Source organism: Entamoeba invadens (assembly GCF_000330505.1).
Source record: "Entamoeba invadens IP1 unplaced genomic scaffold scaff_1105074726033, whole genome shotgun sequence".
Classification (NCBI taxonomy): domain Eukaryota; phylum Evosea; order Mastigamoebida; family Endamoebidae; genus Entamoeba; species Entamoeba invadens.
In genome coordinates, this window is record NW_004440383.1 from 60,000 (window position 1) to 76,928 (window position 16,929).

The following is a 16,929-nucleotide window of genomic DNA, read 5'->3' on the forward strand; positions in this document are numbered from 1 at the left end:
TTGAGTATTGGACTAAAAAGCATCAGGTGGTGATGGGGAACACATCAGTCAATAGTGTACCGAAGACCGAATTCAAAGAAAACGTCTTCATATTCACTAACATAGTGAAGTCAAATAAAATCACAGTCTGGGAGTCTTCCCTTGTTAAGAAAGTGTTTATAGGTCTCTTGGCAAATGGGTTTGACATCAACTTCAAAGAGAAAAAGGTGACCCTCGATGGGTGGATACAAATTCAGACCTCTCCTATTAATGCGGGAAGAGTTGTGAGAATGCGAAAGGATCTGAAGGCCATGGTCGATGACGCAATAGAAAAGAAGGTGCAACTTGACAAGGGTTTTTTGATGAAAATTAGTGAGGCACATTTTTGAAGTGATTGAAAGATAGCTTTGGTTTATGATATTAAATTGTATTAATTGGTAGTGTAACAACTCATAATCAATAAACGTTTTATATTGTTATATATAATATAATATATATATTTTTATATTATATTTATTATAATTTTAAAAACCAACCAAATCAAAAGTATGTATGGTAATATTAATAAGGAGTTATTTTTTAATAACTTCTTGTTTTTGCAGATAAAAATAAAAACGACACAAAGTGGGTTATTTATAAATTTGCCAAAAAAATTAGATTATTTCTTTTGTTGTTATTTCAAATGTTTTATTGGTGTATTTTCGGGTTATGAAATAAAAACAATTGTTGTAATACAATTTTGAGAATTGAATAAAAATAAATAACTATTTTTTTGATTTTGTGAATTGCAACATTTAAATCGTTTTTTAACAATAAGAAATAATTCCAGTTGTTTATAATTTGTTAATAATATATATATAGTATTGTTATGGCTTGTTTTGTAAAGTTTTTGAAAAAAATACAAAAATGCATAAAGTGCCTAATTTAATATTTGCTTTAAAAACACTGTAATACTTTAATAGTAAAATAAACCATATTTCACTTCCATATAAAAAATATATTTTGTCGTGAAAATCCTTCAAACAAACAAAAACAAAAACCCAGTATTTTAAGACGGAGTTTTCCACTTTTATCAATAATAAAAATAATAATTTTTTAATCAATTATTTACAATCAACAAAACCTTAACAAAACCAATATAGTTATTTTGTTAAAAAAATACAACAAAAGTCCTCCAAAAAATTGAAAAAAAAACTTTCGAATCAAACAAAGCGTTGACATTTTAAAATAAAACAGTAATGAATACTTTATTCATTTTTAATGAAAAAAGTCGGGAAATAATAATTATTATAAACGTCTTTTTAACGTTGCACCAATAGAGTGGGTGCAAACAAAGGTTTTGTGTACATATTATTTTGGTCTAAAACTCCATTTTCCAACAGTCAACGAATGAAGGCACAGTCGAGCACCCCCACACTGGAAGATCACCAAAGAATGAAACTGCATAGAAACGGCCTAACAAGATCCTTTGGCAAATTGCGTGACTTGTTCACTACTGAAACAGACAACAGAAAGTCGGACTCTGCCATATTGACAACAGTCTCTGTAGCTTTAGTTGGACTTTTAGCAGACAAATTTGTGTTTGCTGATATCTTAATGTACTTCAACAAGACCAAATTTATGATTATTCAAGACGAGACAGAGGTCTATATCTCCGACACAAGGACTATTGTGTGGAGACTTGAAAAAAATCGGCGTATTATTTTAGAGACTATTGTGCGCAAAATGAAAGAGTCAAATAGCACATCAAAAGAATTACAATATTTAGTATTCAACAGAGCTAAAGTGCTTCCTCCACAATGTGAGAAGTTTGCAAGCGACTTGTTCAAAAACACGGATGTAATTTTTTCAAAGGACGGAGACCCTACTTATGATGAAAATGGGGCCATCATCGAGTGCACTAAAACTCAATTCTTCATACAATATTTCGACCCCTTTGCAAATGAGGAACTTATTAGAATTATGAAGGTGAGTAGTTCTATCATAGCAACACATGAGGAAATGGTGAAGTTGTTTGTTGACCAAGTCGATCGTATCATAGAGTTGTCTAATGATGAAACCGTCCCAAAGTATTTTCTCAGTACTATTGCTAAAAGAGCACAACTTGCTTTGTTATCATATCTTGAGACTCACCGACTCACAAACCCTGAGAAGAATAAAATTACATGTGCATATTCCTCGGAATTTTTTACTACACAATTTCTTCTTGATTTACAATCTTTGATGTTGGAGGAGTCGCCTAAAACCACGCCAAGAACCACTCGAACACCTAAACGACAGAACCCAACGAAAGGGAAAAGGTTGACTGAATCAAAAGGGTTATCCGATTCTTTAATATCACATTCACAGATTGCAAACGAAGAGATCGATGAGTGTGATGGTGAAGTTGTTGATAAAGTTGATTACTCCAATTTAGTGTCACTCAATGCAAAGACATTTTCAGAGCAACTCGTGCAATTCGATTACGACAATTTTATGAAGCTTGAGAAGAGGGATTTAGTTGATTTAGATAAGTCGAAGAGTGTCTCTATCTATCTTCAGAAGTTAAAAGGACTCGAATTAATGATGGTGGAAACTATTAAAGATGAGAAGTCGTTTGGGTTCTTCTTAAAAGTTGCTGACGACTGTTTGCGTCTTGGGGACTATAATATCGCACACCTTATATTTTCTGCTATTATTAAACAGTCGATCACTTTTCAAAAGGAGTTTGCGAAGTTAAGTAAAGCCAAAACATTTTTATATAACAAATTGTATGAGATTTTTTCGATTGAAAAGAATATGGCACGGTACAGAGCCTCAATCAAAAGAATCAATACTTTATCCCCACGTATTCCTATATTCTCTGTCTTTCTTAAAGATATGATCTCGATCCAACAATTCGATACGTTCACCGGGGAAAAACTGAATTATTCCAAAATGAAGACTATGACGGATGTCCTTGAAGTCATTGAGATGGGGAAGATGAATAATTACTCTTTTTCTCAGATTGAGGGATTTCAAAATTTTCTTAAGACGTCGTCTTCTATGTAAATTTTTTTAATTGTTGTTGTTTTTCATTTTTTATTCACTCAAAAACTTTTAAATACAACTTTTTATTATAATTCGTCGTAATTATTTCATTTTTTAAAGGAGGTTTATAACAATTTAATCGTTGCTTTGAATGTCATTTGGTGATGATAACTTAATAATGCCCATTTTCATAGCTATTGGTTTACTTTTTTTATTGAATGGTTAACAAATAAGTAGGATCAAACTTGGAATTGAAAAAGAGTAAAAGTACTTTCCCAACATGTATTGGGTGCTTTCCTTTGTTATTTATAATAAATTGGCTCGTAACTTTAGGTAGTTTTTGAATATAACAGTTAAAAATGTACTAATGAAATGGGTTTTATTTTTTATTTAAAAAAAACACATACATAACATATAGTTCTCCTTTCAATTATTTGTTAATTGTATCCACGCTTCGAAAAGTATATTTATATTCGATCAATTGAGTAAACAGAGAAAAATAGTGCCGATGGTTTAAAAAAATAACCCGATGAATAGAATAAAAGTAACCAGACATCTACAAAATAAAACCTGTTAAAAACCATTGAATAGGCAAAAATTATTTTTTAATTCCTTTGAAAGACAAATAAAGCAATTTTCTCATAAAAATGCCGTCTTTTTAACCACAGCATCGGGAAATAACACTAGTTATAATTAGCCAAATAATCTGTAAACTGTAAATTACACCGTTTTTGAGATTAATATCTTCCTGAAATAGAAACACCAATTTCGCAATAAAAGGGACGAACTGCATAAATCTAATAGAAAAAAATGGCAAACGCGTTTGGTGAGGGATCCAACGACGATTACTTGAAGTACATGATTTACAAGCTCCCGGATGATTACAGAGGTGTGACCACTGGATGGGTATGGTATAACAACCCCGCACCAAGACCAAAAATTGAAATTGGTGCCAATGGCATGGAAATTGAGACTGAATACCAAGAGTTCTTAACTGCTCAAATCAAGTCGGAACAAGGTGACAATTACATTCTTGACACTGATGCTGGTGAGATTAAAATTGCCAAGAAAGAATGTTACAGCAGAAATCCAACCAAGTTTGATGGTGTAGACGATATGTCACAGTTGACTCAATTGTCTGAAGCTACTGTCCTTTATAACTTGAGACTGAGATACATGAAAGACATCATTCACACTTACTCTGGTCTTTTCTGTGTTGTGATCAATCCATATCAGTTCTTCCCAATATACACTCCTTTCATGATCAATAAGTACACTGGAAGAAGAAAAGAAGAAGTCGCTCCACACGTCTATGCTATTGCCGAAGGTGCATTGACTCAAATGAGAGACTTGTCTGCTCAATTCAGAAATCAATCCATTTTGATCACTGGAGAGTCTGGTGCTGGTAAGACTGAAAACACCAAGAGAGTCATTCAGTACATTGCTACCATTGCTGGAAGATCAAGTGCTACAATGGGTGATATTGAGAACCAATTGATCCAATTGAATCCAATGCTTGAGGCCTTTGGTAATGCCAAGACTGTTAAAAACAACAACTCATCTCGTTTCGGTAAGTTCATTGAAATTCAATTCCAAGCCAACAAAGTCATTGGATGCAAGATGACTATGTATTTGCTTGAGAAGTCCAGAATAGTCTCACAAGCTAAAGAAGACAGAAATTACCACATCTTCTACCAATTGTTGGCTGGTGCCACACCACAACAAAGAAGCGAATGGAGACTTGAAGCACCTGATAAATACAGATTGATTTATCAGAACAAGACGTCTCCAAATGAAATTATGGTTGACGGCATGAACGACTTGGAGGAGTTCAAGAACACTGTTGCTGCTATGAGAACACTTGGATTGTCTGACAATCAACAAGAAGAAGTCTTCAAGATTGTAGCTGGTATGTTGCACATGGGCAATGTATGCTACGTTGATGGGAAGGATATGGCAGAGATTTCCAACTTGGATGAACTTTCAAAGGCATGTGAATTGTGGGGATGTGAGCCAGAAGCACTCAGAAAGGCTCTTATTCAGCCATCTTTCAAAACAGGAAAGGAAGTCATTGAGAAGAAGTACAACAAAACTGAAGCCGAAGCAAGCACACAAGCTATGTTGAAGTTCATTTACCACAGACTTTTCGTCTTCATTGTTGAGCAAGTCAACAGAGTTATGAGAAAGGACGGAGATACTTCTATTGGTATTTTGGATATTGCCGGGTTTGAAATCTTCAGAGAGAACTCTTTCGAACAATTGTGCATTAACTTGACTAATGAAAAGTTGCAACAATTCTTCAACAACCACATGTTCAATTTGGAACAAGAAGAGTATTTGAGAGAAGGAATTGAATGGACCAGACAGAACTTTGGTAACGATCTTCAGCCGGTCATCGACTTGATCGAATCCAAGCAGAAAGCCTCAATCTTGTCACATTTGGAATCTCAGTGTTTCACCAACGCAGGTAACGATAAGCAGTTCTATGACTTGATTTGCCAAGCATTTGGTGGACATCCCAAGTTCAGAAAGCCAAGAGTTGCATCGACTGCTGGACACTTTGAGTTTGATATCATTCACTATGCTGGTGATGTGACTTACGATGGTATTGACTGGGTCAGAAAGAACAAAGATCCATTGGAACCACAAATTAAAGAGACTTTCTTGGCTGCTCAAGGGAAGTTTATTTCAGAACTGTTCAGTTTGCATGTTGCCGGTGGTGATGACTCTGGAGTTTCAGCTGGTGGAGCCAACAAGGGCCAGAGAGGTGCTAAGTTCTTGACTGTAGGATCAAACCACAGAGAACAACTTGATGATCTTATGAAGAAGTTAAGAATGACTACACCACACTTCATTAGATGCATTCTTCCAAATACACAGAAGAGAAGACACTACTTCATCGATTCAACTGTCTTGAAGCAATTGAGATGCAATGGTGTCTTGGAAGGTATTAGAATTACACGTCTTGGGTATCCAAACAGAATCATCTACAACGAATTCTTGAAGAGATACTTCTTCCTTGGAACTAACATCAACAAGAAGACTTCAGATGCTATGCCAGTAGTCAAGGAGCTCATGAAACAAATCTGTGAGAAGTACAAGAAGGATGGCAAGCCAAGAGTTAACACTGAAGAATTCAGATTTGGTAAGACCAAGATTTTCTTCAAGGTTGGTGTTCTTGCTGAAATTGAAGAAATTAGAGAGAACAGAGTCACTGAACTTATTGGTGGTCTTCATATGTGCGCAAAAGCCTTTGCTCAAAGAAAGCTTATTGAACAGAAACGCAATGAACAGATTGCTATTACTGTCATTCAAGACACCATTCACACTTGGTACCAATTCAGAAATTGGGTCTGGTTCAGATTATTCCAAAAGGTCCGACCAACACTCAAGAGAAGAAGAGTCGATGAAGAACTCGCAGCCAAGGACAAAGAAATTGAAGCTCTGAAGAAGAAGCTTGCTGAAGAAATTAAGAAGAGAGAAGCCGCTGAGAAGGCACTTTCTGAGATGAAAATCAAGAACGTCGATTTGGAAGCTTTGGTCCAGAAGCTCAAAGACGAAATTGAAGAACTCAAGGAAGAAATTGAGTCGAAGAAGATTGCACTTGAAGAGGCGGATATGAAGTCACAAGAAGACCAAGAACACATTGAGGAACTCCAAGGTGATATTAAGAGAGGAAAGGAAGACTTGAGCAAGTTAACCACTGAGTACAAGAAACTTGAAGCTGATAATCAAGGACTTCAAGATGAAATCATTGAGCACAAAGCGACTATTGCTAAGAAGGATAGCGTTATCACAGAGTTGAACAAAGACATTGAAGACAGAGAAGGCGAAATTTCTGACTTGAAGAAGAAGCTTGAAGCGGAAGAAGACAATTCAAAGGATCTCGAGACACAATTGCACGAGAAGGAAGACGACATTGCTGATTTGGAGAAACAAGTCAAGAAGTTGCAAAACACCATTTCTGATGTTAACGCACAGAATGAAGACACTGGCGCTGTTTTGAACGATACTAAAGACGATCTTTCCAATACCAAGAATGAACTCAAGAAGACTCAATTGGCTCTTGACGATACTGAGAAGAAACTTGACCAACAAGTTGCTCAGAACAAGAAGGTCTCAGACGAGAGAGATGGGTATAATCAACAATTACAAGCAGAGAAGACAAAGACTGCTGCTTTAACTTCAGCCAAGAATGCAAGTGATAAGAAGATCTCAGCTTTGAACTCCGACAAGGACGAGTTGGAAGACAAGAACAGAAAACTTGATTCAATGAACAAAGATGCTCAAAGAAAGATTGCTGAGTTGACAAAGAGAATTGAAGACGGACTTAATGACTCTGATATGTTAAAAGCACAGAAGGCCGACTATGAATCTCAAATCCAAGCGTTGAAGGACGATATGGAGAAGACTGAAAAGGACTTGGCTGGTGCCAAATCGAACATGAACCAGAAAGACGTCGAAATCAACAACTTGAATGAAAGACTTGCTGAGACTGAAAAGGAGAAGGAAGAAATTGAAGCAAAGAAGAAGAAGGCGGAGAATGAATTGGCAGATTTAGAAGACGCTCAATCCAACTTGCAAAGCGAAAAAGATAGAACAGAAAAGGAAAAGAAGAAGTTGGATAACGACTTGAAGGAAGCCCTCCAGAAGTTGGCAGACATCACTGCTGAACTTGAGAAGAACAAAGCTGCTAATAAGGAACTCCAAGCCAAACTTGATGAGACTGCTGATAACAAAGACAAGCTTGAAGCTGATGCTGAGAATATGAATAGAAAGAAAGATGCTCAAGAAAAGCAATTGGCTCAATTGAAAGCTGACAATGATAACATCTCTAAAGCTAAATCAATTGTTGACGCTAAATTGAAAGACGCCGAAAGAGAAAAGGCTGCTCTTAATGAAGAAGTCGAAGCTGTCAGTGAGAAGTTGAGAATTACTAAGAACGACTTGGGAAGAACTAAAGCCGAACTTGACCAACTCCAACAGAACTATGACTACCTCAAGAAGAATGCCGACACTGATGCTGCTGATAAGAAGAAGCTCAATGGAACTGTTAATGAGAGCAATAAGAAGATTGAGGAATTGAGTGCCAAAGTCGACGAACTCACTGGTGTTATCACAAGAAGAGAACAAGAAGTTGCTGAAGCCAATGAAGAGCTTGAAACTGTCAAGAAAGACAAATTTGCTAAGGAAAAGGAGGCAAAGAAGTTGAAAGCAGAAAATGACGAAATTAAAGAGAAGGTGAAGAACTTGGCGAATGACAAAGACCAACTTTCTTCTGAAAAGAAGAAGCTTCAAGACGAATATGACCAACTCAATAACTTAGTCTCAGCACATGAAGACGAGACCAACAGTCTTAATGGAACCATCAAAAAGTTGCAGAGAGATGTTGAAGCTAATAACCTTGAATTGAACGAGTTGAGAGACAGAACAGCTAAGGACAAGAAGAAAATTGCTGATTTGGAACAACAAGTTCAAGACCTTGAAGATAGACCAGTTGGGACTTCAAATATCGACCAAACTGAGGTCATCAAGAGAGACAACCAAATTGCTGATTTGGAAAAGGCAGTTGCTGCTTTGAAAGAACAGAACACTCAACTTGATGCCGCTAAGAAGGATATGAAGAAGCAATCTGTTGAAGACGCTTCTAAGATTGAGAATTATGAATCACAGATTAAGGCACTTGAAGCACAAAAGAAGATGGCATTGGACGACAAAGCGGAGGCTGAGAAGACTGCTGCGGACCAATCTGATAGAAGAAAAAAGATGGAAGACCAAGTCAAAGCACTCAATGCACAAGTTTCATCACTTAAAGTCCAAGTCAGTGCACCAGCTTCTGTTGCTCAAGAAGAAGAGAAGAATATGTTGAATGCAAGAATTGCTGAAATTCAAGCCCAACTTGATGAAGAAAGACAGAAGGCTGACAGTGCAGATGCTGCGAGAAAGGCTGCTGAGAGCAAATTGCAGGAAGTCCAGTTCAACTTAGATGAAGCAAATAACACTAAGGAGAAGTTGACTAAAAAGGCTAATGACTTGACCGTCCAAGTTGATCAACTCACAGAGGAGAAGAAGAAGAACGAGAAGGATTTGGAGGAAATGGACAAGATGATCAACGACTTGAATGCTGAAGTTGACAAGGCACAGAAGCAACTTGACACTGCAAATGACGATAAAGATGGCAATGAAGCGATGAAACAGAAATACCAAGACGAATTGAAGAACGTTAGAACTGAACTTGATCAAGAAAAGAAAGACCATGCCAAGACCCAATTGATTAAGGGCAAGTACGAGAAAGAAATTGCTGAAATCACAGTCAGAGCTGAAACCCTTGAGAAGAACGTCCAGATGGCTGAACAAGAGAAGGTTAAGACTATGAGAGACTATAAGGCTGCTTCTGAAGAATTGATGAGAACTAAGACCGAACTCGACGAGAAACAAGACGAATGCGACAAACTTGAAGACGACTTGTCTGAGATGAAGACTGAATTGGAAGCTCTTGAACAAGCTGCTAAGACTTACAAACAGTCAAAGAACACTTACGAGAAGAAGTTGACTGAGTTGAACGAGCAACTTGATCTTGAAAGAACCACTGCTCAACAGGCTAAAGCACAGAAGAAGAAATACGCCGAGAAGCTTAGAGAAGTGATGGAGAACGAAAACGAATTTGGTGAATATAAGGAACAAGCCGAGAAGTCCATTAACTCGTTGACTGCTCAAAAGGCTGATTTACAGAAGGAACTCGAGAAGGAAAGATCACTCAAACAAGAGGCTGACAAAGAAACTCAAAGACTCAGAGCTAAAGTCACCGACGCTGAAGCCAAATTGGCAGACGCTGGTGCTACTGGAGCTTCTATTGCTAAATTGAAAGCGAAGTATAACCAAGAGTTGGAATCTGTCGAACAAGAGAAGGAAGAAGCACAAAACGCTGCTGCTAAAGCCAAGAAACAAGCCAAACAATACGCCAGAAAGGTTGAAGAGGCTGAGAGAAAGCTTGCAGAATACGAACAGAAGGAGTCTACTTTCAACACTCAAATTGGTAAGACACAAGCCGATTTGAAGAAGACACAACAATCAGTCAGAGACAGTGAAATGAGAATTGCTGAGTTGGAAGATCAGGTCAGAAAGGCCAATGAAGATCTGAACAACAAACAACTTGAAGTTGATAAGGTCAATGCTGAACTTAAGAAGACCAAGAACAGGTTGAAAAAGATGCAAAAGGACGACAGCGATGATTAATTAATTCAATCATCTTTTTATTAGTTCATTTTATGGTTTTATTACTAGTTTATATTATTTTAAATCAAAATAAATCAATATTTCTTATAGTTGGTATTTTATTATTATTTTATTATAATAAATGTTATTTTAACTTTTATAATAACATTTAAATGGTTAATTTATTAATATATATACTACATTATAAAATGTATAAGGTTGAATTCTTATTAGTATAAATAGTTTTTTTTAACTAAATGAAATCCTATAATTAGTTTATCACATCTTTAACATCCTCATCTTCATAGTCATCATCATCCCCATATTCTATTTCATTGTAAGGTATCAACTCGTTTATTTCGAACAATCGAATTGCTGTCGTGATAATGAGAATGATACCAATGAATAAGAAGAAAGCTCCAAATATGAAATTTATAAGTGAAGTGTGCGTTATATTCCTTGTTTTCATATAACACGTGTAATTTGCTTGAGACCCTATTGAAGATTGACACGGAGGATAATCACGAAGAGTATACCACCCACAACATCCAAACGCGATCTCAATTGTATCTAACTGCTTTTGTACATTATAATCATTTCTTGTATTGAAAAAGAAGAATGTTGACCCAAAAGTGAGAGTTTCAATAAGTGCACCAACAATGAAAAAACTGAGAAGGATAGATGCGGTTACTTTCAGTCCAAATGAATTTGATGTTCCAACTAAGATCCCAATAAATCCAAAACATATAGCTAACACACCATAACACACCATTTCGATTTTAATGGCGTCAGGAGTTATAAGTGCAAAGAGTGCTGAACTTTTGTCAACATTCACATACTCAGTGTTTCTAACTGGGTACAATGAAGTGAAGATCAACGATAGAATCCCACCTATCTACTTGTTAAGAAAAGTAATTTTGTAAGGAACAAACCAATAAACCCAGACCACCAAAGATTAGTATCACTTTTGGAGCGTTTGACATAATGCTTTAGAAGATAATGAATTGTCCTTTTCATCAAGACAGAAGTTAAAACAGAGGATTTTTCACAAAAAAATAAAAAAGGTAGTTTCTAACTATTTTAAAAAATAGTAGTGAAATACTATTTAATCATTTCTCACAGATATTTTTACTCCAAATAATACATTTTGAGTAATCTGTTCATAACAACTTTTAAATTTAAACTATTTCGTTTAAAAATGGTAAAACACAACAACCGATCTGTTTTATACAATTTGAAGAAAATTCTATGAAATATATGTATTATATTTATTGATTTATAAATTATTTAATAATAATACTTTTTACATTTTTTAAAAGAGGTAAAAATGAAATCAAATGAAGTCGTTTTCATTTCCACCAGATTGACAATCCAAGCAAACTAATCATTGATAATCAATAAAACGAGTTTTTGTTTTCAAGTCAAATGATGTTTAAATTGTTATAATATCAGCAGATTAAATTTCATATACTCTTCAGTTAATACTGATAATGTAAAAATGAACAAATTATTTGACTCTTTGTAATAATATCATGCTCTGGTTATATTTAATGGTAATTAGATTATACATTTTATAGCTTTTAAAATTAAATTTGTTTTTTAAAAATACCATTTTATTAATAATTATAATTATTGAATCTAGTAATCTCTATTTTAAAGATTGTCTTGCAAAACAACACTGAGTTAGTTGATTGTAAAAATAAATAAAAAATCAATTAATTTATTGTATTTCAAAAATAAATATTATTTAAATACATCTTTTTTCAATTTAAAAAAAGTATTATTCTGATCTATTCAATAGTTTATTTATTATTAATTATTTTAAAACAAATTTGATGACGTGTTAACACTCTTGGTTTGAAAGGAAAACCAAGTTACACAAAAATGTATTGAAATATAAATTTGTACATCTAACGTTTTTACCTTAAAATAATAGGTTTAATAATAATAATTATACAATAATATATAGTAAAAATTTCTTAATTCAACCAAAAATAATAATTATTCAAAATTGGTAGTTCAATAAAACTGAATTTGTCTAATAAAAGAAATTAAACTTATTACCTTTTTTTTTCTTTTTATTTACCATTAGATAATCAAAAATTGCCTTTTTTATTTTTTGCAAAACAATCTGTACTATTTGTAATAACAAATTTTTGTATAAATATAGTTTACTTTTCCAACCAAAAAACAAACAAAAAAAGAAAACAACAGATTTTGTTTGAATAAACCAAAAAAGAGTCATTGATTATTATAATACAATTAACTACACTTTATAGTACTTAAAGTATCGTAAAAATACATATCGAAACCAATATCTGAAGGACTCGAATGTAGTTCTGAACTTGAAACAACACAATGGCAGATTCTGAACCGCGAGCTGTCGAAGTTATAGCGTTGGAATGTTACAACACCATATCGAAACTCAAGATCACATCTGTTTGTAACTCCTCCAACCTTTTTTGATATAGTTTGTTATACCATTAGACTCAATTATAGGTAACAAAAAGTTGGGACATTGCTGTGATTCAATTGGACAAACTTGATAAACTCTTTGAAGAAATATTTGACGCAGTCCAACTAACTCCAGAAAACCAAGAAAAAATGACAAAGGCGTTTGACACTATATGCGCTATACGTGCACAACAATTCACTCTCATCACAGACTTCGATCAATCAGTTGCAGTCCTTACAACATTGGTATTGGAAGTGACGTGTGTCCCCCCTCCTCCCAAACGAAAACCAAAGAAAGTTCTTTCGAAAGACACCATCGGCAATCCGTTGACTGAAAAACAGAAAAAGTTATCCAAACCACATTATGAACGTCGTGCTACGACGTTCGACGTCAACAACAGAACAAAAGCTCAAATCATTCTCGACGACCAAATTCAGTCGATCAAAAAACCGGCTCTTATTCTCTTTCTTGAAACGTATCCAAAGTTCGAAGACGTCCACGCGACTTTCGCGAAGATCAAAGAACTATTGGAAGAACGGAAGAAGGTACTTGATAAGATATGTGTTCGACCAAATTATGACCACGTCCTTGCGTCTTCGAAACACGGCGATATCATCTCGCTTAATGTCGAGTGTCAAGCTAATGCAATGGCAAAGAGAATATATGAGGGACTCAACCCTCAAAGTGCTCTCGACATATTTGTAGGGAAGGTTGACTCATTGAGCGACAATGGATCAGCCCCGAAACGACTTGATATCTCCACCTTTGCTCATCGAAAGAGTTCAACAAAAATGCGGATCATCGGGATGATGACGCCAATGACACACTTTCTTGAAGAACACGAAATAGAGAACGACGAGATGTTGGAAAAGATGGACGCCTACGAGAAAATTGCATACGGAAGATTGATAGAAAGTGCTGCAAACATCCCTTCATTGATGGAAGATGTCACGTCCTTTGGTGCACTTGGGTTAATTCCAGAATTAACTAACACTGCAAATGAATTGAAGAGTGCATGTATTGATATTGTCAGTTTCCTTCCAATTGTGTTTACCAAGGCCGCGGAAGTAGTGTCTGGTGGTGTTGTTGGGTGTTGGAAGAAGGTGTCACAGGACATTTCACAAATATCGATGTTGGCGTTATCAAAATTGAAAGACACAGAAGTCAGTGGAATACCACAAGAGATCAACGACATGTACACTGCCGAGTACGCAAAACGGAAATTGCAGTCTGCTGGAACACAGGTCTTAGCAATTATTTCACACATCGTTCACCTCAGACCAAAAGATGAAGGGAAGTTATCAATACGGAAGAGTGGGTCTCCCAAATTAGGGTTAGACCGTTCTTTCCGACTTGAGACATTATTAATGTTGGAGTTGTTTTCTGTATCGAATTCAATAGTACTGACGCTTCAAAAATACATTTCCTCTGTGCAAAACATGGGAAAGACTGAAAGGAAGTTACCAACCGACGCGAAGTATGACTCACTGACTGTTGTGAATGTGAAAGGGAAAGTAATTGCTGGTGGGATTTCTGGACTTTTGCTTGAAGGGAAGACTCGTGGGCAAGTTGAAGAGATGATATATCCTGTGTTGGGGCAATATGGGAGTAAAATCAAAGATATATTGGACGTGTTACCTGAAGGACTGTGTGAGATCATTACTAACAAAATCATTCATAACAACTTTGCTGAATGTGACCAAGGCGAGTTGTGGAAGTTTCTCGATTTGGAGAAAAGTTCGTTGTTTGAGGGGTTGAAGGACAGATACAAAAACGCGGAGAACTCCAGAAAGAAAGAGACTGCAAAGAAAATCGCGCCAATCTACGACTTCATCATGCCGGCAGAGGACCAATTATCACCACTTTTAATGGTCGCACAAATCGACCCACTCACAATCGCTAGACAACTCACTGCGATTTCATTTGGAGAGTATTCGAAGCTCAGAGTCAACGACTTCTTTGTGGAGAATGGAGTCATCCAAGTGATCTTACAGAGAACTTCTGAGTTATCCGAGTGGGTGTGTAACTCGGTACTTGAATTCACTGATGATGAAAGCAGAACGTACATGAAGTTACAGTTTTTGGGCATTTTGGAGGGTCTTTTGAGTCTTGGAGACTTTAACTCTGCGTATGGGATATACACTGGGTTGAGTCATAAACTGATGGATATTGTCAAAGTGCACCAACCGAAGAGCAGTGCGACTTTTGGAGCGAAGACGTCATCAGCACAATTTCTTACTGAGATCACGTCATATGGTGATAAAGAAGAGAAGGCAAGGAACGAGAAGAAGTTCAAAGCTTTTCAAAAGGTCGATAAGATCTTTTCCAATTCGAAGAATTTGAAAGCAGCGTATAAAAAGCATACAATTTGTGTTCCTTTGTTGTTTGTTCTATCGAAGTTTTGGTCTTAAATGACACGTAGGAGTGGGGTGAAAGAAGCAATTGAATTGGCGAAGAAAACAAACCCGGCAACATTCAAGACAAAGGAAGGTGAGACGCTTGTGTGTTACGCGCAGAACAGAGAGATATATGACTTAGTGGTCGAGTATTTAAAGTACCAAAAAGAAAGCTATAATATAGCTGCCGTTGAGCCACTAAGAGCTTATTTGACGTCGTTGCCGTACTTCGACAAGTACGTTCAGAGTAAGTTGTATGACTACAAAGAAGCTATTTAGGAGTGTTTTTTATTTTTGAAAAGTTTTCTCAACAACATGAAAAATGGATTTGTTTTGATGTGTTTGTTGTTTGGTTTTTATCGAATTGAAAATGCCATTAATTTTGATTGTTTCTTATTGAAAAAAAGTGAACCAAACCCTTTTTGGTGGTTTATTTGAATTTCACATTGGTATCTATCTAAAAGGAATTTTTCGATCCTTTTTAGTAGTTATACTGTGTAGTAAAAACGTTTGAAAACAAAGGAAAGATAAAATTTTGTTCAAGCTTGGCAATTCCGTTTTTTAACTTCAAGTGTGAAACCGAAGTGTGTTTGTTGGAAAGAGTAGATTTGGGGAAGATAATGCAGTCGAAAACATTTGAAGGGAATAAGTAAGACTGTAAATCTGATAAGGTATTCGATGATGTCATTCATCGTTATTTTAAATAGCTTGTTTCTTGGACTTGCTGCAAACAATTGTAAATACGAAGAATGTAAAACGTGTAATGCAGGATTGTGCACTGCGTGCGAACCGGGGAGTTACAAAGACGATTACTTTTTTTATTGTTTCAGTTTGTTTTTTTAAAATAACATGCAATGAAATAACAAAAGAGAATGCAGAAGTGAGTGTAAGACGTGTACAACTGAACTGTTTTGTACTAGTTGCCAAGAAGGATATTATCTGAATAAAATAACTGGATCTTCACAGATATGTTCTCCATGTCAGGAAAACTGTCTGACATGTGAAAGTGAGAATACATGTTTAGCTTGTATGGAGGGGTATTTTAACCAAAATCAAAAATGCAAAAGTTTGTATTTTAGTTGAACAAACGATATAAACATGGAAACGTTAACGCAAAGAGTGCATAGATGGTTGTGAGAAATGTGAAAATGGAAAAACATGTAATGTTTGTTCTAGAGGTTTTAAACTGGTTGAAGGAATCTGTATTGAATGTTCATTAGTCAAATGTACAGAAAATTGTCAAGAAGGGATGTACTATAACACGTTTTTTAACGAGTGTCATAATTGCCCATCGTATTGTAAGGGTTGTATAAACGCTTACGAATGTTCTTCGTGTCCAGAAAATCACATTTTATTTGATTCAGTGTGCTTGAGATGTGGCGTGTTAATGGAAGGATGTACAAAATGTTCAAATGCTTCAGTTTGTACTGCTTGTGATGTTCATTATAGATTGACCACTGATGGTAAATGTACAAGTTTGTTACTTCCAATAGAATATCAAAAATAACAAAAAGGTTGCCCTTCAAAGTTTCTTCTAAACTCCGTCGATCAATGTAGTAACATGAATTTTCCAAGAAATTGTCAAAGTGGGTATGTGGATCCTTATGATTATTGTGAAAAATGTCCAAGTAATTGTCATACATGTACAACCTACTTACACACATGCGCATCTTGTAAAATTGGATATTACTTTACTTCAAATAATTGTCAAAAATGTTCTGAAAATTGCGACTTTTGTTCAGATTCTTCTCATTGCACGCGTTGTCGAGATGGGTTTCTTTTTCGTAATAACGTTTGTGTGAGTTGTGAGAAAGAAGTTGGTTGTTCAAAATGTTTGAATGAGTGTATACAATGTCAGAGTGGATATATTCTACA

The 16,929-nt window shown here is 35.6% G+C and overlaps 5 protein-coding genes across 5 annotated transcripts; 4 read left to right on the forward strand and 1 right to left on the reverse strand.

The window, feature by feature from the left end:
* Nucleotides 1–56: 56 nt before the first annotated feature.
* On the forward strand, nucleotides 57–368 carry EIN_403280 (helicase, putative; the record flags this gene model as incomplete). Its single annotated transcript, XM_004256727.1, has 1 exon — nucleotides 57–368. A coding segment is annotated over one exon (312 nt), but the record flags the coding sequence as incomplete, so codon positions are not given.
* A 1,045-nt stretch (nucleotides 369–1,413) lies between these two features.
* Nucleotides 1,414–3,009, forward strand: EIN_403290 (hypothetical protein; the record flags this gene model as incomplete). The annotated part of the gene is made up of 1 exon (XM_004256728.1): nucleotides 1,414–3,009. One exon carries the CDS (start codon nucleotides 1,414–1,416, stop codon nucleotides 3,007–3,009), a length of 1,596 nt encoding a protein of 531 aa, XP_004256776.1.
* A 789-nt stretch (nucleotides 3,010–3,798) lies between these two features.
* On the forward strand, nucleotides 3,799–10,224 carry EIN_403300 (myosin-2 heavy chain, non muscle, putative; the record flags this gene model as incomplete). The annotated part of the gene is made up of 1 exon (XM_004256729.1): nucleotides 3,799–10,224. The coding sequence occupies one exon, from the start codon at nucleotides 3,799–3,801 to the stop codon at nucleotides 10,222–10,224; it is 6,426 nt and encodes a 2,141-aa protein (XP_004256777.1).
* Nucleotides 10,225–10,474: 250 nt separating this feature from the next.
* Nucleotides 10,475–11,186, reverse strand: EIN_403310 (hypothetical protein; the record flags this gene model as incomplete). Its single annotated transcript, XM_004256730.1, has 2 exons — nucleotides 10,475–11,098; nucleotides 11,136–11,186. 2 exons carry the CDS (start codon nucleotides 11,184–11,186, stop codon nucleotides 10,475–10,477), a joined length of 675 nt encoding a protein of 224 aa, XP_004256778.1.
* A 1,375-nt stretch (nucleotides 11,187–12,561) lies between these two features.
* EIN_403320 (hypothetical protein) lies at nucleotides 12,562–15,333 on the forward strand (the record flags this gene model as incomplete). Its single annotated transcript, XM_004256731.1, has 3 exons — nucleotides 12,562–12,642; nucleotides 12,703–15,041; nucleotides 15,081–15,333. The coding sequence occupies 3 exons, from the start codon at nucleotides 12,562–12,564 to the stop codon at nucleotides 15,331–15,333; spliced, it is 2,673 nt and encodes an 890-aa protein (XP_004256779.1).
* Nucleotides 15,334–16,929: the final 1,596 nt, after the last annotated feature.